The following is a 25,784-nucleotide window of genomic DNA, read 5'->3' as shown; positions in this document are numbered from 1 at the left end:
GGAGGTGTCTGCCAGGAGGGACACCCTTGTCCCCAGGGGTGGCAGGAAGAGGCCACCACATCTCTCAAAAAGAGCCTGGGAACAGATGGCAGCCCTGGTCAGCAGCCATGATGTTGTGCGGTGCTTCTGGGTCCAGTGCCACAAGAAGTTTTACTGACCTGCTGTGCTCGAAGGGTGAGTACCGTGTTGCCATGGATCAGTGTGTTGAGGGCTGGCTGTTTTCCCCTGTGGAGCTCAGGGGTGTTAGAGTCTGAGTTCCAATTGTCATTGACTTCGGAGCTGGCCAAGGGGGTGAGCCCTGACTGCTTGGACTGAGTGCCTTGCGGGTCGAGGGCCACGACTCGGATGTGTCCTGCAAGGTGCTCCTTGGGTGGAGTTGGCCAGGCTGCAATGGTGCTGCAGGTAGAGGGTGAACTAATTCATGCTCTTCTACCCTTTCAACATTGAAAGGTCATGGACTGGCGGAGTCCCCCAAAACCTCCTAATCCTAACATGGTATGAGCAGGATGCCTTGGAGCTGGAGAGCTGACATGCACCTCGGTCAACTGGCTGTGGAGAGCCTGGGGTGTCAGATAAAGGTAAGTGTGCAGTGCACAGTGCTGAGAGTTTCGGATTGTGCAAACATTCTAGTGTCATCTCCTCCATTGATGGGAGCCTCAGCTGGATTCCCCATTGATCGTTGAAAGATGATGGCAGCATGATTCAGATCTCCATTGTGTCACCAGGGTGCCTGGTGTGTACAGTGACTGTGTGATGATTTACACCAATGACATGTTGTTCTCCCTTAGATTTGCCACCATGCACCCAATTGTAGGGCCCTAAAGAGCCACCCCTGATGCCAGAGGACCACCAGGGTCCACATACACCTGCGTCACACTAGCTCTCTGAACCAGGCACTAGTGCAGATACCAGTACCTCTGTGTGCGTTAGATCAGTGGCTAGAATGTCGGAACACAGCGGTGAGGGCACTTCACACTCTCCTGAGGTGCAGGCGGAGGCAGAGAGTGCCCAGGGTGTCAGTGGTCAGAGGGCTACTGGAGACCAGGATGGTACTGAGTCGAAGGCAGATGATGAGCCTCTGGAGTCGTCCCTTAGGTGCCAGATGTCCAGTGAGATGTGCGGAAGGACCTCGCAGAGATCCATGAGGGTATATATGCCATGGTCTCTGTTATGGAGGAGTCCATGTGGAGCATCAGCACTGCGTTGACCCTCATGGCCAAGTGCACTGCCTCATCCATTGATGGTGGCAACTCTCGTAGAGAGGGTAGCTCCAGGAACAGGATCGGGTTCCTGGGGTTGTGCTTGGACCTGTAAGCCCTCACACAGGCAGGAGAATGATAAGGCATCCAGTATACCAGCTAGGTGGCCGTCCTTCAACGGCAAACAGGGAGGTCCAGAGCAACCTCACGTTGGCACATGAGCTTCTTGTCATCTCTGAGGACTCTTCTCAGGGCGCTCTGGATGATGGCAGCAGCTCCTCTACCCATCTGCCACATGGCATCTGAGGCTGTGATGACTGGGGAGATGCCGGCCTTGGCACTGGCCACTCCCTCCCAGGCGGGGTCAGCACAGGCTCCACTGGCCAGAGGACGACTGTCAAGGTCATCGAGGCCAACAAGACACCACAGTCAGCAGGCTGTCTCCAATGCTGGTGCCAGCAAGGAGGGAGGGAGAGCACCAAGACATAGCACTCACAAACATAAGTTTAGGCACCGTGAGCACAGAAGGACTGATCATAGGTGATCTTCTGTTGTGTAATGTTTTGTTTTTTTTTGTTTTAATAGCCTGAGTATGCTTCACCTTTTACTTACTTTATTTATTTGTTGCAGGGTACGCCAGTATTTAATGCTGGACATGAGTAGCTCTAATCTTTTATTGCACGGGCACTGAATGGACTTTAGGGTCAAAGTAAAGAGTTATTTGAGACATCCTGTTGGAAGTGGCAGCCCTGGCATGAGGAGGGAGTGGCTATTTGGAAGCCTAGATGAAGCAGTGTTCGTTCAAGGCATCCCTGTCTCCCTAGAGGTTACAGATGTCTGCCTCCATGCTCTCACTGTGCTCCCCTTCTGACTCGCTATCTAATTCACCCTCTGGCCTGTGGAGCAATGTCAAGATCCTCTTCCTCCAGTGGGTTCCCCTTGCCAGTGCCAGATTGTGAAGAGTGCAGCATGCAACCACTATCAGTAACACCTGCTCTGGGGGTATTGTAGTGCTCCCCGTGAATGGTCCAGGCATTGGAAGCGAGTCTTCAAAAGACCCATAGTCCTCTCTATCACCACCCTCGTGGAGGCATGGCTCCTATTATAATGCTGCTGTGCCTTCATTCTTGGGTGGCAGAGAAGCGTCATGAGCCACCTTTTTCAACGGATAGTCCTTGTCATACAGCAGCCATCCATCCAGTCGGGCTGGAGGACTGAAGAGCCTTGGCACCTGGGAGTGTCTCAGGATGTAAGTGTCATGGGAGACGCCAGGGTACCTTGCACAGACTTGCAGAATCTGCATCTGGTGGTCACACGCTATCCATGTGTTAAAGGAGTGGAATCCCTTCCTGTTGACGAAGGCACCCGGCTGACTCACTGGTGCCTTGATGCCCACGTGTGCAGTTGATGGCACCCTGGACATGAAGGAACCCAGAAATCACTGCAAAGCTTCCGGCTTGCTCAGCCTGGTGGTCCTCGTCCGTACGGAAATGAATGAAAGTCAATGCACGCCTGAACAGAGCTTCTGTCACCAGCTTGATGCAACTATGGACAGCTGATTGGGAGACTCCACCCAGATCCCCCAACGACACCTGAAAAGAGCTGGAGGCTTTGAAATTGAGGGCCACTGTGACCTTCAGAGCCACTGGCATGGGATGTCCACCCACACTGGGCCTGAGATCAGCTCCGACAATCATCTGACAAACGGAGGTCACTGTCTGTCTTGAGAGGTGGAGCCTCCTTCGGCATTGCACCTCTGACATATTGAGGTAGCAGTATCGCTGTCTGTAAACCCAGGCAGCAGGATCGTGGCATCTTCTGTGGCCCCTTACACCTTGGACCAACTGCTCACCCTGTGCTCCTTGTGCCTGCACCTCTCCCCAGGTTGCTCCCCTGGAAGTTGCATAGGGACACCTGGCCTCCTCTCCCTTCTGCCCCTCTCCTCCTCCCCAGAGGAGGTGCCTCCAGTGGAGACCACAATCCCCGTTACCAGGATCACCGAAGGATCCACATGGTCCAAATCCTCCAGGGGCCGTGGAGCCACCAACGAGTCCTGAAACGAAGAGAGAAGCCTCTAAGGCGCCAGCCTCAAACAGAGATGAAGCTGCCATGTACCAACTAGCAACCAGCTGCAAACTATCTCCCGAACTCCTCACCACTCACCCTGGCAATGCTGCTGAATCTTTTTATCCCGCCCTTGGATGAGGTTTTGCAAATTGTCGACTGGCTGTGTGAAGACCGTGAAATTGCACGGGCAACGCAAAATTGGTTTCGATTGCCTCAATTGGCCCCTCCAATTGATGGCGGGCGTGGCTCCAACACCTGTGCGTGCCCGCCGACTGAAATATCATGCCCGACATCATTGTGCGCTGCTCCACGTCTGGTTGGGCGTGTGCCTGCCTGATCAGTGTAAAATTCTGCCCATAGAATTTTTTTTCACTGGCAAGGCCACCGTTTATTGCTCATCCCTAATTTACCTTGAAGGTGGTGGTGAGCCATTTTCTTTTGAATTGCTGCGGTCCGTATGGTGTAGGTAGTGCTTTATTTTGCAGTGGTTTGCACAATCACCTTGCTGTGGATCACGTGTAGGCCAGACTGAGTAAGAAGGGTAGATTCCCTTTCCTCCAGGGCACTCAGTGAACTGGATGGATAAATTTATGATCATTAATCCAGACTTATTAATTAAACCGCCCATCCCAGCTGCCATGGTGTTATTTGAAGTCGTGTCCCTAGAGTGTTTTATCTGGGTTACTAGTCCAGTAGCATTACCGCTATGGTACTGTTTCCTCCTTGATGAATGAAGAGTACATAAACCTCAGGAAGTTAACACTGCCCAAGGTGCACTGGATAGCAACTTCACCACAGTGCCAGGACTTTACAATGCGGCCTTTATAGAGTTGTTGCCTGTCACCATAGTTAATTAGCAGTTTGTCAATTCCTCAGTTACCTATTATGTGAAGTTAGAGTGCATGTCTTCAAATTGAATCGGCTTCAACCTTGCTCAGAACACTCAATCTTGCTGCTCATTGCCCCAAATAGCACTACTGTGCGTAGGTGCTGACCTCTGCATTCAGGCTGGAGGTACAATGTTGCAGTTGAAAGCTGGACTCAGTACCTGCCCTATTTGGCCTGTGAGTGTTTGCTAAGGGCACTAGTGCCTGAAGTGGAAACATATTTGCTTCTTCAGCAGTGAAGTCACCTTGCCTTGAACAGCACAATTTATTCTTTTTTGAAAGATTGAACACTAACACTGACGGCTATTTCTGCCCGTGGTGTAGACTGGATATGTTGTAATATGTGCAGGGAGAGGGAAGGTTTTTTATGATTGTGATACTGGAATGTAGCCAGCTCATGAATAAACTGTCCCACAGGAATCAGTGCTTTCAGGAGAGGAAACCAAAGCTGGGCGAAAGGAAAGTAGCATGTCATAATACACCTTGTGCAGAAGCGGGGGAGAGATGAGCATTAGCAAAACTCAGCCAACTGTGGACCTCCAGCGCAAAGTCCAGGTTTTAACATCAAGCAGCTCTTGACGTTTAACCAGCAAATCAATTACCTTTGCTTAATGTTTAGAAATGGCAGTCTATTTGAAGCACTTGTAAATCTTACCACACAATGAGACACAAAACAGATACAAATAATCATTGTGCATTCAATAGGGACAGAATGAACAACTGGTGCATTCCATCAAATATAAATTCTCAGATGGTTTAAATCCATCTTTTTTAGTAATGTAGTGTACCTGGGTTCACTCATAGCAAAAAACACCAGCAAATTGGTATTCTTCTTCTTTAGTCCTCCTTTGAAGCAAGGAGGACACTTGCCATGGAGTACAGCCCATGGCAAGTACCTGTGCATGAAGCCTTTTAATGTGGGGAGGCTGTTGTGCTACAGCTTACCACACTGTTCTGGCTGAACAGAAGACTCTCCTACTCTTACCATAGTCATATTGGAAGGATTTGCAGGTTGATAACCCGGTCAATAAGAGGTTGGTTATGAAAGCACCTTCTGTGGCCATCAGTCTTGAGTTGGGACTTGAACCCAGAGCCCTCTGGCTCAGAGACAGGGATGCTAGCCCCAGTGGCACAAGACCTCCTGAATTTGTCATGGAGGATTTTCAAATGTTGCATTTCAGCTGTGCTTCAACTAGCTGGTACCTGGGCAAGCCTAATCTTGCTGCATTTCTTTATACTTTGCCATGGGTGTGTCATTTAAGGCAAAAACATAAATGGGATTTTTGCCATTATTAAGTGCATGTCAGATTTTTGTCACTCATCCACAGTGTAGTTAAACATCTTTCTTCTAGATCGAAAGGGGAAGAGTCTTTTTTTTCATTTTGAATGATTGTGACGTTCTTATTCAAAAGACCATGTTTATGATGGTACACATGGCAACTCAGATCAAATCTTCCCCTTTTGAGAAATGATTTGTCCAGCAGACTCCAGATGTCCCACTGTGTTATAGATGCACAAACTTTCAAATGCTGGAATGGAAGTTTGAAGATGATGAGCGTATTTGAATCTGCAAAATTTCCTAAACAAGCAATGGTTAAACTCTGATTAATCTGATATACTTAACAGTATTTAGGTTTTATGAATTTTTTTCAGGGATAGCAGTCCATCAGAGTAACCATACATAGTGTAACACTCTGTCCTTATAAAGCAGTATGTTGTCATGTAGTTCCATGAGAGAACCACTAGTTCAGTAATGAAACGCAAATTCTAACATTAATAAACATATTTAATCTAAAACTTTATACTCACATAATAAGCTGTATTCAAGTTATTTTTTTAGTTCAAGCCCCTCCCCGCCAGCAGCTAAAGTTTGATTTTTCTGTGTGCTGTTGTGCATCACATTGCTAAAAATTGACTCATTTGCAATCGAACATTTCTTGAGCAGGATATAAGTTCATTTCCTGCTCTAAATGCTCTATAAATGACTGATAAAGAAGCTTGTGGTTATTGCTGCAGCAATAGGAAGTGACAGCGTTGATGGAAAAAAATAGGTGCATCAAAGATTTTGTGTGTGCGCGCAAACTCTGATGTTGTCTTTGATACTGACCCTTATCCTCATTTCTAATGTCTGGTCATTGCCAAACACTGGATAACAGAATTTGGAGTTCCATTGTTAAATCAAAGAGTTTAGGTCTGAGGATATTGTGCTGAAACTGCACTTTGAATGGTATGTTAGTGTGGCACTGATGTGTGTGACTGCATTGAAGCCCTTGTGACCTGCTATACTTCTGCACTGCAAGAATTGGTGGGTGATTTGCCAGCATTTCAATGACATTAAACCATGTCACTCTTTAACTAGCTGCCAGGAAGTGCTTGAGGGAAAACCTGGGGGCAGCACCCACCTTTTTCCAGCACTGCTATCTTTCATTTCTCTTGTTGCTGCCAGGAGATTACCAGCCCCTGATAACATGTAAAAGACTTGTATTTGCAAAGCATTTTATCATCTCTTTCAGACACCACCACACCCGCCCCCCTGCTCCCCACCCCCCCACCCCTCACCCATGAAGCAATTCAAATACAGTAAATTGAAGTGAGTGTTGCCCACAAACAGCAAATGATCTGGTGCTGCCTACAGGAGGAATGTTGGCCAGAACTCCCTGTCCTTCAAAAGATCAATGAGATAATGCAGCCCAAAGGACAGTTGCGCCCACAGCGTGGCACTCCCCTGGTTCTGCATTGGTGTAAATCAGTCAAAACTGTGTGGTCATGCCCTCCCTGTGTATCCACAGTCTTCAGAAGCAACAGTATTGGCAATTAGCTAAGGTGGCACTTCAACTGGGGCCAGGATCAATTTACTTCTGTTCTAATTTTGTTAAACTTTTGTAAAAATTGTTGCATTGTTTCCATCTAGCATATGCACTGCCTTCTTGGGATGGAAATTGTCAAGTGATAAACCTGCTTTTCTTAGCCATAAAACCAGGGTAACATTGGACAGTCCACCCCTGACCTGCTCTTCTGCAGCCTTTGAAAGGTTGTGAGGCCTTTTTTTTGGCAGCCATTGCAATGCTTGAAACGCAAATTAAGTGCCTTGCATAACTTGGTGATGGGACTAAGGCTTAATTTAGGATCCCTTTACTAAATTGGGCTGCTCAAGACCTACTCCACTCCAGTTTGCTTTGCCTAATGTGACCTAGCAACCAAACACCAGCAAACAACCTTGATTTAGCATATTCCCAAGTGCTGCTGCTGAGGACCTGCAATTGGCTGCTCCTGCCCACCCCCCAAATCTCCAGTGCTTGCCTGAAGGCTACTGCTATTGAGGCAAGCAACCCACCCAAACTTCAACCTGCTGATGAAATTCATTCACAGGATATGGTCATCACTGGCAAGGCGAACATCATCTTTGCCTTTTTCAGAAGGCGGCAGTACGTCTATAGGTGACGATAAGCAACCTCTATCCCTGTAGCTTACAACAATAGTCAGCAGGAATGTTTTTCAGTGTAGACCATTCTGGTTAATCAGTTTGTTAAATTGAGCCACAGCAATTCTCATCTTACTGCTAAAAAGACAACGGCCTGTCTTGCACTACTAGGGCTCTTATGTGTTTTGGTCATTGACTTAGTGATGACTTATCTCTGGTGTTGCTGGCCTGGTAGTGTGCGTGCATGCTTGCTCAATCACTCCCTACCCCTCCAGTCACTCACTCCCTCCCTCCCCCTTCACACAGTCGTTCACAGCCCTACCCCAATCACCCCATTCACTCACTCACTTTCTTCCCAACTGCATGATTTTGGAGTTCCAGTCCAGAGGCAAGAGATGAGTCTCTCTCTCCTAGGTACCCTGTTCACACAGGACCCAGATTCTCTGTACAGGTAGCTACACTGCTATGGATTCCAGGTGGCCATTAGTTTAAGGCTGAAGGTCTGTGGGCAGTTTTAAGTCTAAGGAGCAACAGCTGTTTGCTTGCAACTGAGTACAAAATTCAAGCTTTTTTTAGACCAGCAATTGGGGGAAAAAATCTGAGAACCAGAATAATCCCCCAGTCAAAGAGAACGAAGAAAGATTAGAGAAACTCTATAGAGAAGACATTAACAGGACATGTAGCCAGTGGGAGCTTGGTTTAAATCATTAGTTGTGTTGTTGACTATTCAAAACAACATTTAAATCACATCTCGCTGGTTCATTCATGAACGATGTGCTATTACTTCTGCCTACAGGGAAATCATTGTCATAGCCCAGTGTATATAACTGGTGTTTTTATTCATTAAAGGGTGTGGGTGTCACTGGCAAGGACAACATTTATTCCCCTTTTCCTAACTACCCTTAAAAATGGTGATGAACCAATCTTCTTGAGCCGCTGCAGTAGTGAAGGTCGTAACAGTTTTCATCCAACTGAGTGGCCGTTTTGGAGGGCAGTCCAGTGTTGGAAACATTGATGTGGGTTTGGAGTCACTGAGGTTGCCAAGTCTCCGGGACTGGCCTGGAATCTCCAGGGTTCCTTCCCTAAAGGGTGTAAGTGAATCAGATGGGATTTTACGACAATCCAGTAGTTCCATTGTTACCATTGCTGTTAGTTTTTCTTTCCCAGATTTACCTAATTAATTGTTTAAATTCCTCAACTGCGGTGATGAGATTTGAACTCCACTCTCTGAATTACTAAGCCAGTAACATAACTGTTCCAGGCTAGATCTTTTTAAACTTTTTGTGTTTTAGCTTACAGACTAGAATGCAGCCAACCACAAAACTGGTCCCCAGGCTTTTATTGTCTTGCATGTTAGACACCTGTAGAGAGCCGGACATAGACCGGGGTGGGTGTGAAGGAGGAATGGTTTTGTCAAATCCCTCCTAGCCTCCCCAAAAGGAGGAATATTCTCTGCTATTTGCCACCTTTTCTATTCATTCATGGGATGTGGGCATCGCTGGCTGGGCCAGCATTTATTGCCCATCTCTAAGTGCCCTCGAGGGTGGTGGTGAGCTGCCTTCTTAAACCGCTGCAGTCCATGTGGTGTAGGTACACCCACAGTGCTGTTAGGAAGGGAGTTCCAGGATTTTGCCCCAGCGACAGTGAAGGAACGGTGATATATTTCCAAGTCAGGACGGTGTATGGCTTGAAGGGGAACTTGCAGATGGTGGTGTTCCCATGTGTCTGCTGTGTTTGTCCTTCTAGATGGTAGTGGTCATGGGTTTGGAAAGTGCTAAGGAGCCGTGGTGAGTTTCTGCAGTGCATCTTGTAGATGGTACACATTGTTGCCACTGTGTGCTGGTGGTGGAGGGAGTGAATGTTTGTAGATGGGGTGCCAATCGAGCGGCTGCTTTGTCCTGGATGGTGTCAAGCTTCTTGTATTGTTGGAGCTGTACTCATTCAGGCAAGAGAGTATTCCATCTAACTCCTGACTTGTGCCTTGTAGATGATGGACAGGCTTTGGGGAGTCAGGAGATGAGTTACTCTTTGCAGCATTCCTAGCCTCTGATCTGCTTTTGTAGCCACAGTATTTATATGGCTAGTCCAGTTCAGTTTCTGGCCAACAGTAACCCCCAGAATGTTAATATTGGGGGATTCAGCGATGGTGATGCCATTGTTAAGGGGTGATGGTTAGATTTTCTTTCTTGTTGGAGATGGTCATTGCCTGGCACTTGTGACAAGTAACATTCACACTACACTTGCCTACCAGAGAGATTCCAGTGCTGCATTTGGGCCTGTTTAGATCTTATTTCCAATATCTAGTCTGCTGCTTCCAGGCTTTTAGCTTAATCGGATGTTTGAACTCGAGAATCCCCCTCTTGGGATTCCTGTACAGATTTAGCTCATCTCCCAACACAATTCATTTATGCTGGAATAGACATGTGGACCTCATTAACCTACATTTGTTTTAACATCCATTCCATATGAAGGGCTCCACTTAACATATTAATCTATCTTGCTCTCTCGGCTGCAAGATGCATCCTTCCAACCAATCAGATGAGACTTTGGTTTAACATCTCATCGGCAGACAATAGGTCAACATAGATCCCATGGGGAAATCCACCAAACTCCTTGGATAGTCAATGGGTATGCTCCATCTCTGAAATCTGTAGAATTAAATTATCTATATTCCAAACCTCTACCTCTGCCACCTAGAAGGACAAGGGCAGCAGATAGATGGGAACACCACCACCTGCAAGTTCCCCTCCAAGCTACACACCATCCTGACTTGGAAATATATAGCTGTTCCTTCACTGTCACTGGGTCAAAATCCTGGAACTCCCTTCCTAACAGCACTGTGGGTGTACCTACACCACATGGACCGCAGAGGTTCAAAGAGGCAGCTCACCACCACCACCTTAAGGGCCATTGGGGATTGGCAATAAATGTTGGCCTAGCCAGTGATGCCCACACCCTGTGAAAGAATTTAAAATCATATATAAAGTAAATGTCCTTTTTATAATGAGGCAAACTCAGGTTAATGGAAAGATCATAATCAAAACTTGTTTGTGTAGAATTCTGTCTCCCCTACAAAGCAGTCTTGATGGAAATTTCACTGTCATTGAGCCTATGTTTAAATGACTGGCTGTTTCCAACTTCGTTTGTGGTTTATGTAAATGTGATGTAAATATATTCTGAGAAGGAACACAATTATTTATAGTTAAAGCTACTAATACATTCAAAGGGTAGCAACGCAAAATTACTCTTTTACTTGAAACATAACACTGGAAATAGACTTAATAGTGGATCAGTATCTTCACAAAGAAAGGGTAGATTGATATTTCGGATAAAGATCCTTTGTCTTTTTCAGATATTGGCAGATCTACCCTGCGTGTCCAGCATTTGTGTTCATTTCAGCATCTCTAGGCTTCTTTTCTCCCTTGTCTTGTGCCATCCAGCGGGCATTCCAAGCAGTGGTTAGCGAATATGGTAATGACTGAAACAGCCGGTTTTGCAACTGAAATTTAAGGTGTTGGGATAGATTTTGTAAGTTGCTTTTTTAAAATCATTCTTGGGATGTGAGCATCTCTGTGGAATCCGTTTGTGGTCCGAGCCTTAACTGCCCTTGAGCAGGTGCTTTTGAGCTGCCTGAGACTTGAATGGCTTGCTATGACCATTTTCGGAGAGCAGTTAAGAGTCAACCACATTGTTCTGGAGTCACATTTCCTCCCCTGAAGGGCGTTAGTGAACCCTATGGGTTCATGATCAACTTTAGTGAGGCAAGATTTTTATTGATTAATGGAATGTAAATCCCCTCCAGCTGCCATGGTGGGATTTGAACTTGTCCCTGGAGCACTAACCTGGGTGTCTGGAGTATTGGTCCAGTAATATTACCACTGCTACTGTCCCCACACATTTGTTGTGGGAGTGGAATTGACACATGATGTTTACGAACATGAGAAATAGGAGTAGGCCATTTCAGCCTCTTGAGCCCGCTCCACCATTCAATGAGATCACGCCTGATCATCTACTTCAACACCATTTTCCTGCACTATCCCTGGATCCCTTGATGTTGTTAATATGTAGAAATCTATCAATCTCAGTCTTGAACATACTCAATGACTGGCGCTTTTGGATGTCAAGGCAATCCATGACAAACACGTCTGCAGGAAGTGTAAGCAGCTTGAGGAATTCCGGATCAGGTTTATTGATCTGGAAGCCGATTTGCAGGCACTGTGCAATGGAAGGGAGGGGGAGAAATACCTGGATGCTTTGTTCCAGAAGACAGTCACACCTCTTAGAAGGTCATCTGTTTTGGTCAGCAGTGAGGGACAGGAGGATGTCACTGTCAGTAAGGTAGGAAATGGGACTGAGCAGACAGTAGTGTAGAGGAGGAGCCTCAGACTTTGCAATTGTCAAACAGGTTTGAGGTGCTCACAATCTGTGTGGATGACAGTGAAATCTGCAAGGTGGATGAGCTGGCTGGCCTTGGCACTGTGGTACAGGAAGCCATTCAAACAGGAGTAGCAAAAAAGAATGTAGTGGTGGTAGGGGATAGTACAGTGAGGGGGAATTGACACTGTTCTCTGCAGCAAAGCACAAGAGTCCAGGTGGCTGTGTTGCCTGCCCGGTGCCAGGGTTCGGGACATCTGCTCAGGGCTGGAGAGGAACTTGCAGTGGGAGGGGGAGGATCCAGTTGTCGTGGTCCATGTAGGTACCAATGATATAGATAGAATTAGGAAAGAGGTTCTGCAAAGTCTGTATGAGAAGCTAGGCACCAAATTAAGAAGCAGAACATCAAAGGTAATAATCTCTGGATTATTACCTGAGCCACATGCCAATTGGCATAGGCCAAATAAGATTAGAGAGATGAAAGTGTGACTCAAAGACTGGTATGGGAGAAGTGGATTCCAGTTTGCGGGGCACTGGCATCAGTACTGGGGAGAGTGGGGGCTGCACCATTGGGACAGTTTACACCTGAATCACGCTGAGACGAGTATCCTCTCAAATCACATAACTGGGGAAGTAGAGAGGGCTCTAAACTAAACAAGAGGGGTGAGGGATCAAGCTTGGGTGGAGGTAGCAATTCAAAGTGTAGAGTCAAGACAGGAGTGCAAAATAGTATTAGAGAAATTAGGGTCAGAGAATAGCAGGAAGGGACAGAAAGAAAAAAATCTAAGAATACATCAACAGTCAAGACTAGATGTTACAAAGTTAACAAAAAGGCAAAACTAAAGGCTCTCTGAATGCACATAGTATTCACAACAAAGTAATTGAATTGATGGCCCACAATGAAGTAAATAAATATGATCTGATAGCAATTACGGAGACGTGGCTGCAGGACAACAAAGATTGGATCCTTGATACTGAAGGGTACATGACATTAAAGAAGAATAGGAAGCTAGGTAAAGGTGGAGATGTAGCACTGTTAATCAAAGAGGGCATTGATGCAATAGTTAGAGATGACATTGGTTCAGGAGATCAGGATGTAGAATTGGTTTGGGTGGAGATGAGGAATGGTAGGGGGGAAAAGTCATTTATTGCAAGTGGTCTACAGGCCTCCTAACAGTAGCCACAGTGTAGGACAAAGTATTCAATAGAAAATATTGTGTGCTTGTGATAAAGGGATGGCAATAATCATGGGTGATTTTAAGCTACATAAAAACTGGAAAAAATCGGATTGGCAGTAATAGGCTGGATGAGTTGTTCTTAGAATGCTTTTGAGAGTTTCTTAGAGCAGCATGTTCTGGAACCTACCAGAGAGCAGGTTATATTAGACTTGATATTGTGTAACGTGACAGGATTAATTAATGGCCTCAGAGTGAAGGCACCCCTAGCTAGCAGCGACCACAATATGGTTGAATTTTACATCCAGTTTGAAAGAGAGAAGAGTGGGTCTAAGACTACTATCTTAAATAAGGGCAACTATGTGGGGATGAAAGCTGAGCTAGCTGAAGTGACTGGGAAACTGGGCTAGAGGATAAATCAATAGAGAAGCAATGGCAGACTTTTAAAGGGATATTTCAGAATACTGAGAATAAGTATATTCCTACTATAAAGAAAAATTCTAAGGGGAGGACCGACCATCTGTGATTAACTAAACAAGTTAAGGAAAGCATCAAACTTAAAAGAAAAAGCATACGACTCCCCAAAGATGAGTTGCAGGACAGATGATTGGGCAGAATATAAAGAACGGCAGAGAATGGCAAAAGTTAATCAGGAGAAAGAAATTAGAATATGAGAGGAAGCTAGCTAGAAGTGTAAAAATGGATAGCGGAGTTTTCACAGGTACTTAAAAAGGAAAAGAGTAAGTAAAGTGAGTGTTGGCCCTCTGGAGAGTGACAGTGGAGAGTTAATATTAGATAATAAGGAAATGGCAGAAGAAATTAACAAATATTTTGCTTCCATGTTCACTAGAGAGGATACAAAAAACATTCCAGTAATAGCTGCAAATCAAGTAGTGAATGGGAGAAAGGAACTTGGTGAAATTGAAATCACTAGGGAAACGGTACTGAGCAAATTGATGGAACTGCAGGCTGGTAAGTCTCCAGGTCCCGATGGACTACATCCTAGGGTCTTAAAAAGAGGTGGCTAATGAAGTTGGTATTAATTTTCCAAAATTCAGTAGACTCTGGAAAAGTTCCATCAGATTGGAAAGTAGCAAATATAACCCCTGTATTCAGGAAGGAAGGGAGGCAGACAACAGGAAACTACAGGCCAGTGAGCTTGACGTTTGTCATAGGGAAGCTATTAGATTTGATCATTAAGGAGGTTATAGCTGGGCACTTAGAGCTCAAAGCAATAGGGAAGAGTCAGCATGGTTTTGTGAAAGGAAAATCCACGTTTAACCAATTTATTGAAGGAATTTTTGAAGGAACATGCACGGTGGATAAAGGGGAGTCTGTAGATGTACTGTACTTGGACTTTCAGAAGGCATTTGATAAGGTGCCATGTCAAAGATTATTACGGAAAATAAAAACGCATGGTGTAGTGGGTAACATATATTAGCATGGATAGAAGATTGCTAGCCAATCGGGCAGAAAGTATGCATAAGTGGGCCTTTTTCTGATTGGCAGGATGTGACGAGTGCAATCCCACAGGGGTCTGTACTTGGGCCTCAACTTTTTATGATTTATATCAATGACTTGGACGAGGGGAGTGAAGACATGCTAGCTAAATTTTCAGATGACACAAAGACAGGTAGGAAAGTATGTTGTGAAGATGACATGAGGTTGCAGCTGGATATAGATAGGTTGAGTGAGTCGGCAAAGATCTGGCAAATGGAGTTTAATGTGGGAAAATGTGAAGTTGTTCACTTTGGCAGGAAGAATAGAAAAGCAAGTATTACTTAATTGGAGAACATTTAATTCTCCATAATTCTGACGTGCAGAGGGATCTAGGTGTTCTAGTACATGAGTCACAAAAGATAGTATGCAGGTACAGCAAGTAATTAAGAGGCCTCTATTGGGAGAGGGATTGAAGTAAGAGGATGTTATGCTTCAGTTATACAGGGTATTGGTGAGACTGCACCTCGAATACTGTGTGCAATTTTGCACTCTTTTTATTTAAGGAAGGATGTAAGTGCATTAGAGGAGGTTCAAAGGAGGTTTACTAGATTGATATCTGGAATGGGTGGGTTGTCTTATGAGGAAAGGTTGGACAGAGTGGGCTTGTTTCCACTGGAGTTGGTGAGGGATGACTTGATTGAAGTATACAAAATCCTGGACAAGGTGGACATGGAAAGGATGTTTCCTCTTGTGGGTGAGACCAGAACTAGGGGGCACTATTTTAAAACTGAGATGGGGAGAAATTTTTTCTCTCCGAGGGTTGTGTGACTTTGGAACTCTCTGCCTCAGAAGGTGGTGGAGGCGGGGCCAGTGAATATTTTAAGGCAGAGGGAGATAGATTTCTTGTTAGGCAAGGAAATCAAAGGTTATTGGGGTTAGATGGGAATGTGGAAATTGAAACAAGATCATCAGCCATGATCTTATTGAATGGCAGAGCAGGCTCGAGGGGCTGAATGGTTTACTCCTGTTCCTATTTCTTGTGTTATGACTGAGCCTCCACAATTGTTTCAGTGCTTGATTGTACTTGTACTGGGTGCAACGTCTATTTTAAGATTGAGCTAGTTTATTTGGTTAGGGAGAGGACGATAGGGGAATTCTACCCAACTGATGCATGGTTCCTGTTGGACAGTGTTATCGTTAGTGATTTGGGATCATAATGAGATAATTGCAATAATGAAAGCAGTTCAGAGAAGGTCGACTCAGCTGATTCGTGGGCTGACGGGGCTATTTTATGAGAGAGAGTTGAGTAGGTTGGGCCTGTACTCGTTGGTTTAGAGGAATGAGAGGTGGTCTTATTGAAGCATATAAGATTCTGAGAGGGGTTTGACAGGGTGAATGCTGAAAGGATGTTCCCCCTTGTGGTGGAATCCAGAACCAGGAGGCACAGTTTCAAAATAAGCAGTTATCCATTTAAGACCGATTTTTAAGGATGAATTTCTTCTCTGGGTGTCATTGGTGTGTGGAATTCTCTTCCCAAGTGAGCAGTGGAGGCTGGGTCATTGAATATATTCAAGGCTGAGTTGGATAGATCTTTGATCTACAAGGGAATCCATGGTTATGGGAGAAGCAGGATAGTGGAGTTAAGGCCACCATCAGATCAGCCAGAACTTACTGAATGGCGGAGCAGGCTTGAAGGGCTGAATAGCCCACTCCTTCTATTTCTTACAATCTTATGACCTTAATCTGTCATGTGAAGCCACCTTCTGCTCCCCCACACAGTCCAGGTGTCACTGTGATTTCCATCTCTGGCTTTCCCTGCCTCGTTTTTGTTTTAATTGTTTCAGGTTGCCATCTTGAAACAAATTGGCATCATAGCATATTAATCCATTCCCTATTTGACATCTAATGTAAGCGCAGTCTGATCCTATGACAGACAAGAAACACAAGCTTCCAAAATAAGGGTCCAGGGAGCCCAGTTAGTCCCCAAGGACACGAAACATCCGTCCATCTTTGATTAGATTTCGGTGATTGTTAAATCACCAACCCATTCTGCATACATGATAAGTTTTTTTTTGCAATATGATAGCCCTGTTTATTGTGGATTGTTGACACTCCCTTTTTGGAATTTGCAGTCCGAGTCCCCAGTATTTGGAGGGATTCCTGGGAGAGAGTCAGTGTTTGGAGGAATCCCATCCCAATGTAATATTCAGCGGGGAAGCAAACTTGCCCACAAGATCAAAAGTCAGAAATAAGGAAGCTTTGCAGCATCTGGCTACGTGCTGGCTGTTTTCAAATGGCACTACTTGCAATGTTTTTTTAAGCCTGTGAAATTGAAACCAGCTATCTGTCTCCCAGTTCCAGCAGAATGAGTAGTTAACTCTCCTAGTGAGAGTTGAAGTTAACAAAACAATCCAAGCATCATTAATCCTTCCTAATGTTTCATATTTTCTTAACCAGAATTCAAAGTCTGAATAATTGTGGTACTCTAATGGATAATATCTGGCTGTGGTTGTAGAGTATTCTTCTCTCTTCTCCCCTCGTACCTAGTGCCTTTTTAAAAATTATTCTTTCATGGGATGTGGGCGTCACTGGCTGGGCCAGCATTTATTGCCCATCCCTAATTGCCCTCGAAGGTGAGCTGCCTTCTTGAACCGCTGCAGTCCATGTGGTGTAGGTATACCCACAGTGCTGTTAGGGAGGAAGATCCAGGATTTTGACCCAGCAACAGTGAAGGAACGGCCGATTTATATTTCCAAGTCAGGATGGTGAGTGGCTCGGAGGGGAACTTCCAGGTGGTGGTGTTCCCATCTGTCTGCTGCCCTTGTCCTTCTAGATGGTAGTGGTCGTGGGTTTGGAAGATGCATATGAGGCAGACAAAGCACATGCTTGTGTGTTTCCATAGCTGGTTGTAATTTCCTTGAACAGGGTGCCAGCCTGTTGCCAGAGGCTGTGGGTTGAGGGATGCCACTCCAAGTCAAGCATAGCTGACCAGGAAACTCTCCTACTCTTATCACCTGCCATCAGGGAGGATTTACAGGTTGATAATCAAACCTGTTTGGCCATATTATGAACTCCCCTTCTGTGGCCATCAAGTCCTGGAGTGGCAATTGAACCCGGAGTTTATGGCTCAGAGGTCAGAGCCCTATCCACTCTGCTATAAGAACCTTCTTTTATAGAAAAATCTCTTTTTGGGAAACTGCCTTTTATGATCTCCCAGTTAGATGCAGGATGATATAAAAAGAAAAGTAGCCTCGCTGCACCAATGCTGAGTTCTTTTCCATGCTCTTCATCCTTCACACCTAGAGTGGTGAGAATGTGAGACTCTACCACAGGGACTGGATGAAGTGAACAGTATTGATGTATTTAAGGGGAGGCTAGATAAGCATATTAGGGAAAAGGGAAGGGTTATGTGGGGAGACAGTGACATAGCGATAGTGTCACTGGACTAGCAATCCAGGCTAATGCTTTGGGGATGTGAGTTCAAATCCCACTGAGGCAGCTGGTGGAATTTAAATTTGATTAATAATTCTGGAATTAAAAGTTAATTCCACGGTCACCATTACTGAGACTATCATTGAATGTTGTTTAAAAACCCATCTGATTCACTAATGTCCTTTAGGGAAGGGAATCTGCTGTCCTTACCTGGTCTGACCTACATGTAATACCAGATCCACAACAATGTGGTTGACTTTTAACTGCCCTTTGAAATGGCCTAGCAAGCCACTCAGTTCAAGGGCAATTAGGGATGGGCAACCAATGCTGGCCTTGCCAGCAACACCCACGTCCCATGAAAGAATAAAATGTTGATAGAATTAGATGAAGAAAGATGGGAGGTGACTCGCGGAGCATAAATGCCAGCATGGACTGGTTAGGCTGAATGGCCTGTCTGTGCCGTAAATTCTATGTAATTGTGGCTTCTCTGACAGGAACTGTTGTTTAAATTCGAGCAATTTTATTAGGATAGTTTAGAGTTGTGGTCTCTTGGCCATCTAAATGTGTTTGAGCTGCCCAAAACTGATGTAAGTTAGAACCTTAAAGGGATCAGGGAGGTGGGAAAGTTATCCCCCTCTCCCAGAGGTATCAAAAGATGGGTTCAGATGAAAAAGAATCTCTGCCCATTTGATCTCTGGAACACCATCCATCTTCCCATAATAGGCTTAATGACCATTGGAATAGGCAGACAGGATTGCGCTCAACACCTCCAATGATGCAGTGCCTCAGTCTTGACCTAACAGGGAGCTTTGACAACGTGCATCAGTCCTGATGTGGTAGTCAAACCCCAAAACTTGCAACCCAGGGTTGAGTGTTGCCAACTGATTCAATCTTGCATTACTAATTAGACATGCTGCATGGACAATGTTTAATCTCTGTTGACTACCATGTTCCCAAAAAGAGATTTTTTTTCTATAAAAGGAAAGGTTCCCTCTGGGGGGAGGGGCGGGGGTGGAGAGTAGAAAGGATTTGAAAAACTTGCTAAATAAAATGACCTTGTATTTCTGTAGCCCCTTTTACACAGTAAGACATTCCAAGATGCTTCACAGATTGAAACATTTTAAGATCCTGAGGAGTCTTGTCAGGGTGGGTGTGGAGATGATGTTTCCTCTTGGGGGAGAATCTAAAACTAGGGGTCACTGTTTAAGAATGAGGGGTCAGCCATTTAAGACAGATGAGAATCTTTTCTGAGGGTTGTGAGTCTTTGGAACTCTTTTCCTGAGAAGGTGGTGGAAGCAGAGTCTTTAAATATTTTTAAGTCAGAGCTGGATAGATTCTCGGTAAACAAGGGGGTGATAGATTATGGGGGGGGGGGGTAAGCGGGATGCAGATTTGAGGTTACTATCAGGTCAGCCATGATCTTATTAAATGGCGGAGAAGGCTCGAGGGGCCGAATGGCCTACTCCTGCTCCTTGTTCATACGTACAGGAACATTATCAGACAGAATTTGACACCGAGCCACATAAGAAGATATTAGGGCAGACAACCAAAAGCTTGGTGAAAGAGGTAGGTTTAAGGAGTGTACCTTTATTGATGATGTCTCCTCTCGTTTCATTTTTCAGTACTCTACGAATAGCCTTTGACAGTTTAAAGCAACGTAAGTAGCAGATATTTGACTGTATATATGTCATATATACCTTTTACAGGATTCTCCTGATGATAGCCATTTTTTTCACATGCAAATCATATATAAGTCCAAGTGCAATTATTTTTACTTATCACATGCAACCAATTACTTCTGGGCTGCAGGGATTGTTGTCCTGATCACAAACGTGAAGCTGCCAGTTAAATTCTTGTTGAAAGAGTATTGCCCACATTGTTTGATAACTCACATAATGGCATGCAATCTTTTAACATCAGGAACAAACAGATGGAGGATTGGTTTAACAACCCGAATGGCACTTTTACCACTAAATGTAGTACCACAAATAGAGTCTTAGTAACTCGCATCCTGACCCAGAGCTATTCAGTGCTAAGCCAAGGTGCACTATAGAGTGTGATATGAATTGCAGACCAGAAAAATCACACACTTTTTCTATTGTCTGTATTTAATTAGCTGGTCTCAGCCTGAGATGCTTTCATGCCCTTGATGTTTGCCATGTACAAATCATGAGCTCACTCGATTAGGTTATGGTCTCTCCCTCTCTCTCTGTCCCAATTCTCTCTCCAACCATTTATCCAGTTATAAGCTTTGATAGCCCCCACCAGTAGGGATCTTCAACTCTGTTGCCATTGTTGCACAAGCAAGTTCTACCCTCTTGCCCCCAATTGTTACATTCAAACCCCTGGCTGACAATTAGTGTTTTATCACAATTTACTATCATCTGTTGTCTTTCTTTCCCTCATTTTCAATGTTTCTCCTAATTCTCTCTGGGATCCCTTTTGGTGTCAAGGAGGTTCCCCACAATGGAAATTTGGAACGAAATCGGCCCTCCAGAATGAAATTAATGGCCTGAATGGCCTTGCGCAATTGCTAAACGCGTAACACACGAGGGATCAGACCCGGGCCCTTATGTTCTGTGCAGATCAATTTGACACTGCAGCACCAACACAAACATCTCTCCACCCCATGACTCCCACCTACACAGGAAACCACAAAGCTAAAGAGCATATTTTTATATCACATGTTGTTTTGAGGAGGAAGGTTACTTACCATTTCATTGGTGTGGTAGAAATGTAGATGGACAGAATAGATTTAGATAAAATGCATTTTTGACTTTTTTTCAGAATTGGAAAACATAGGAAATCTGCATATTCAGCTGGCAGTCATGTTAAAAGATGAGGTAAAACGCCTGGAAGATTTCAGGGAGAGGCAGAAGGAGCATAGGAAGAAGGTAAGAATGATGAGTACATGATAACATCAGACAAATAACATTTCTCCTTTTTAATAACGGTGTTAACTACACTCTGCTTGTGGACCAGGGTGTCCTGGAGATGGGATGCTGACTCCATCCCATTCTCTCAGTTCCTTCGTATTCATCACATCTGTTCTGATGATGCCACTTTCCAAAACAGTGCTTCTGATATGTCTTTCTTCCTTCCTTAACCCAGGTTTCCCACCCACGGTGGTTGACAGGGCCCTCAACTGTGTCCAACCCATGCCTCTGCCCTCGCATCTTCCTCTCCCTCCCAGACCCATGATAGGGTCCCCCTTATCCTCGCTTATCACCCCACCAGCCTCTGCATTCAAAGCATCATCCTCCACTATTTCCACCAACTCCAGCATGATGCCACCACCAAATAAATCTTCACTCGCACTTCCCTCAATTTAGTCTTCTGCATTCACTGCTCCCAATGCAGGAGAGACCAAACGCAGACTGAGTGACCGCTTCACGGAACACCTTCGGTCTGTATGTAAGCATGACCCAGACCTTCCTGTCGCTTGCCATTTCAACACACCATCCTGCTCTCATGCCCACATGTCCGTCCTTGGCCTGCTGCAATGTTCCAGTGAAGCTCAACGCAAACTGGAGAAACAGCACCTCATCTTCCAATTAGGCACTTTACAGCCTTCCAGACTGAATATTGAGTTCAACAACTGCAGATCATGAACTCTCTCCTCCATCCCCACCCCCTTTTTCATCCCCCTTTTCTCCATATTCATTTAAAAAAAATTTTTTTCCATTTAGTTTCATTATTTTTAAAATGTATTTCCATTTTCATTCATTGTGTTATCCCCTAGCCCGTTTTTGATCTTTTTTCCTACCACCGTCCCCTCCCTCAACCCCACCCCCACTAGGGCCATCTCACTTTCCAGAGTGCTTACCCTGGTCCGGCCATTATCGCACTTTTGCTTTCTTAATGTCACCATTAGCACCTCAGTTAGCCAGTATTACCACCATTAACAACCCTTTGACCTTTTGTTTATGACATCTTTTGCCATCTCTCCTTTGCCTCCACCTATCGCTGGCCTTCTATCCAGCTTCACCACTCCACCCCTCCCCTTAATCAGTATATATGTCACCACATCTCTACCTCCCTTTAGATCTGAAGAAGTCATTTGGACTTGAAACATTATTTCTCTTTCTCTCTCTCTCTCTCTCTCTCTCTCTCTCTCCACAGATGCTGTCAGACCTGAGTTTTTCCAGCATTTTTTTATTTTTGTTTCGGACTTCCAGCATTCCCAGTATTTTGCCTTTTATTTAAATATTGCAAGGTTTTTTTTTGTTTAAAAATCTGCACTGCCCTTCCCAGAAGCAACATTTGAAAATGTTCATTTGGTCAGTGGTGACCTGTACAATGTGTGGCTGTTCTTGCTGGAAAGTAACATTTGGAAAACTAATAACATTTTGCATAACATGAAACTGAACATTTTGCAACCTAGACCCTTGTTTGTATTCAGTGTGTGGCCTGTTTAGGAGTGGTGAAAGTTACATTGAAGCTTTCTGCTGCCTTAGTTCTGTCCATTGTCATGTTTTCCATATTTTCTTTAATTCTTAAAGCTGCCCGAAGGCTCCATCTGTCACTGGGATTCTATTCCGTGGGCTTTTAATAATTTTCTGGCACCTTTTCCCAAACAGCCCCAGACAGTGGGGTGATGGCCCATTCAGCATGCAGGGGTGGACAGAGGCACCTGAGAGGAGATGCTGAGGCAGACACAGAGACGGAAGCAAACACCTGAGTAAAGATCAAGAGCTGACTCTTTTTTTTCCCCCCCCTTATCAGGCCCCACAGTGGCGCTCAGAATAGTAGAAAGTCCTGTCGACACACTCTTTCTCCAACATGATGGTCTATTAGCTGGGGTCTCTGAGGACTGGGACTCCAGTGAGAGTCAGCACCTATGATATGACTTGTATGGAAAGGCAAAATAAACAGTTCCCAGTTGGAAAATTACTACAACAAATGTGGAGGGAAACATGGCCAGGTTTTGAAAGCAGCCTCTATCATTTGAAGCCTTGGTAAGAGGAGTGTGGAAACCACAGCAGAAATAATGTGTATGATGGTGTCTTATCTGCCCAGTCAGTTCTATCAAAAAGAACAATGAGGAATGTTTCTTCTGCTTTTCTATAATCTACATGCCTAAGGTTGTGGTAGGCCTAGAATTTGGGATGGATTTGGTTGAAGGCTCTCTCTCAAACGCTTTAGTACTCAGTTAATCTGTAGTGTCAGCAGCCCGCAGCTAAGGCTCTAAATCTGTTAGCAGCAATTGCCTCGCTTTCCACATCCTTCCAAGGATCACTATCAGTCAAGCTTGTAAATGATGTGTTTTAGATAGGTTCCTTATGTTCACTCTTTTTTTTAGTGTGCGTTTACACTGTCTCCAATTGATGTGAAGTGGCTTCTACTTCCCAGAGACTGTTATAGAGCAGGGGTCCAAGCCAACTTAAAAGAGAACTACTGGAGGAGATGGTCTCGCACCATTTTGGATTTGACTCTATTGCTTTGTTAAACACCTGGTTTAAAAAGTGTTTGGAGCAGTCATGAGGACCGTTGAGTATCCTGAACAGTCTGCAAAATTAATTTGAGTGAATAACAATACATATTCTATATGCGCTGCAAAAGACTTAACTAGAACTGATTGGGAGAAGCTCTGCATGTACCTCCTTCATCATCATAACCAGGTTGGTTGTCTGCTTCTAAAGCAGCATTTGAACTCACCAACATAAATTTCCAACAGAGAGCCCCTCAAAAATTTTGCGTTCAGAATTTTTTGCCAACAGTTAAATTTTTTATTTAAAAAAAGAAAAAACTGGTTTGACATCTGCGTCAGATTTGGATGGTTCAACAAAAATTAATTTACTGGTTGCTTTATTCTCAGAAGGCCTTGTGAATGGAGCAGAGTGAAGGACATGGGCACTGGAGGTGGGAGGCTGAAGGCACATCCCTAGTATGTACATAATTGCTTTGTCCAAAAATATCATGGTCATCCCCTGGACAGGATGCCAAGTTTGCTTCTCTATTTGTGGTAGTAAAGACCCACCTCCACTGCCAAAGGCTTTGACTCCAAGATTCCCTTTGGATGCTTTTATTACAGGATGTTGTTCTCACTCTGCCTCCATCTCCATGATAAGCAGTGTTGGTTTGATGAGGAATTCACCGTTTTTTAAGCAGGTGAAGGAATGCATTGATGGGAAAGGTTTGTGTTGGCCAGACTTGTCTAATAATTTGTGTGGTTGGAGGGTAGTTGATCCTATCTTAAGGCCAGTGTCCTGGCAAGGTGACCTATTTTGGTTTTTCATGAGCTGTACTAATCTTGAGGCCTTCTTGCCAACAGTATGAAAGTGCCATGGATCGCGTTCAGAAGAGCAAGGTGGCATTGTACAAGAAGACACTTGACGTAAGCAAAGAATTGTGGGATGACTGACAAAAAGGAAACTGTCAAAAGCATTGCCCAAGGACCAGCAGATTTGATGCACAAATAATTTATGTTCAAAGCATTAACTTTTTAAAAAAAAAATCAGTATTTCAAGAAAATGACTGAACTAGTAACTATCTTTCAAACAGGAATTGGATAAATACTTGAAGGATGGAATATTGAAGGGCTACAGGGAAAGATTAGGGGAGTGGGACTAATTGAAAGGCTTTAAGGAAGGATATACTTGCCTTGGAGGTGGTACAGCGAAGGTTCACTAAATTGCTTCCTGGGATGAGAGGGTTCTCCTATGATGAGATACTGAGTAAGCTGGGCCTATACTCTCTGGAGTTCGGATGTATGAGATGATCTCATTGAAACATACAAGATTCTGAAAGGGCTGGACAGAGTAGATACAGAGAGATTGTTTCCCCTGGCTGGCGAACATTAAAACATGGAGTCACAATCTCAGGATAAGGGGCCAATCATTTAGGACTGAGAGGAAGAAAAATTTCTTCATGAAGAGGGTTGTGAATCTTTGGAACTCTCCACCCCAGAGGGTTGTGAATGCTCCATTGTTGGGCCCATTTATGGTTGAGACAGACTGCTTTTTGGGTTACTCGGAATAGCTTGATATGGGGAGCAAGCGGCAAAGTGGAGTTAATGGAGAATCTTGGCCAATGCCGTACAATACTGAATGGTGGAGCAGCCTCAAGGGGATGGTCTACTCCTGCTCCTGTTTCTTATGTTCTAGTTCTTTTCAAAGATTGGGCAGAAAGGCCTCCTTTTGGTCCTGTAAGATTGTATCAGAAAGTGTTCCCTGACATTCCTTTTTAATTGAGAAGTTAATAGCCAAACCTTAAACAGCCTCCTTTCACAGAGTGCCTAAATAACCATTCTTTAACTTTAACCTTGATGGTGAGTGTCAGAGAGTTATCTGGACACGGGATCATCAAGGTCGAACCTGATCCTGAGCCTCGTACGTCCACGTTCAGTAGGCGATTGGTAGACAGTGATCAGGAATGAGAGCCCACCTGAATCCCAACCAAACTGAAATCGATGAACAGCACAGACCATTCAGGTTTATGCAGCTCACCACTCGCCGAGCCATTTTGGGGGGTACAGTGGGAAGGGTGGGGACGGAGAAGGGGAGAGGCGACAACCTGCTGCAGTATTAATGTCAAACTGAAGGATGGAATGTTATTTTCAGCCTTCCTAATGTAGCATCTATTTATTTTGTGTTGTCTTAACTTTCCAGTCAAAGAAATACTATGTGCAGAAGTGTAAAGAAGCAGATGAGGCAGAGCAGAATGCTGAATGTGTAAACTCCGTGGGAAATCAGAAGCAAATTGAAAAGGTACAAGTCAATGTAGAGAATAATGCCTTCGCTTTCCTCTTTTTTTCCCCTTTTTATATTTTTCTTTCTTTCTTGACACT

The 25,784-nt window shown here is 44.6% G+C and overlaps 1 protein-coding gene across 1 annotated transcript in view; it reads left to right on the top strand.

Annotated features, from left to right (window-relative positions):
* Positions 1-25,784, top strand: part of LOC121271925 (proline-serine-threonine phosphatase-interacting protein 1-like) — a 51,449-nt gene that overhangs the window by 4,459 nt on the left and 21,206 nt on the right. Inside the window, exons 4-7 of the mRNA XM_041178164.1 lie at positions 19,618-19,652; positions 20,783-20,889; positions 24,270-24,332; positions 25,606-25,704. Of these exons, the coding sequence (XP_041034098.1) occupies positions 19,618-19,652; positions 20,783-20,889; positions 24,270-24,332; positions 25,606-25,704 (304 nt within the window). The remainder of the gene's footprint in view (positions 1-19,617; positions 19,653-20,782; positions 20,890-24,269; positions 24,333-25,605; positions 25,705-25,784) is intronic.

The sequence above is a fragment of the Carcharodon carcharias genome, chromosome 32 (genome assembly GCF_017639515.1).
Source record: "Carcharodon carcharias isolate sCarCar2 chromosome 32, sCarCar2.pri, whole genome shotgun sequence".
NCBI classification, from domain to species: Eukaryota; Metazoa; Chordata; class Chondrichthyes; order Lamniformes; family Lamnidae; genus Carcharodon; species Carcharodon carcharias.
Note: the sequence above shows the minus strand (reverse complement) of the source record. Positions and strands in the feature narration are given on the sequence as shown.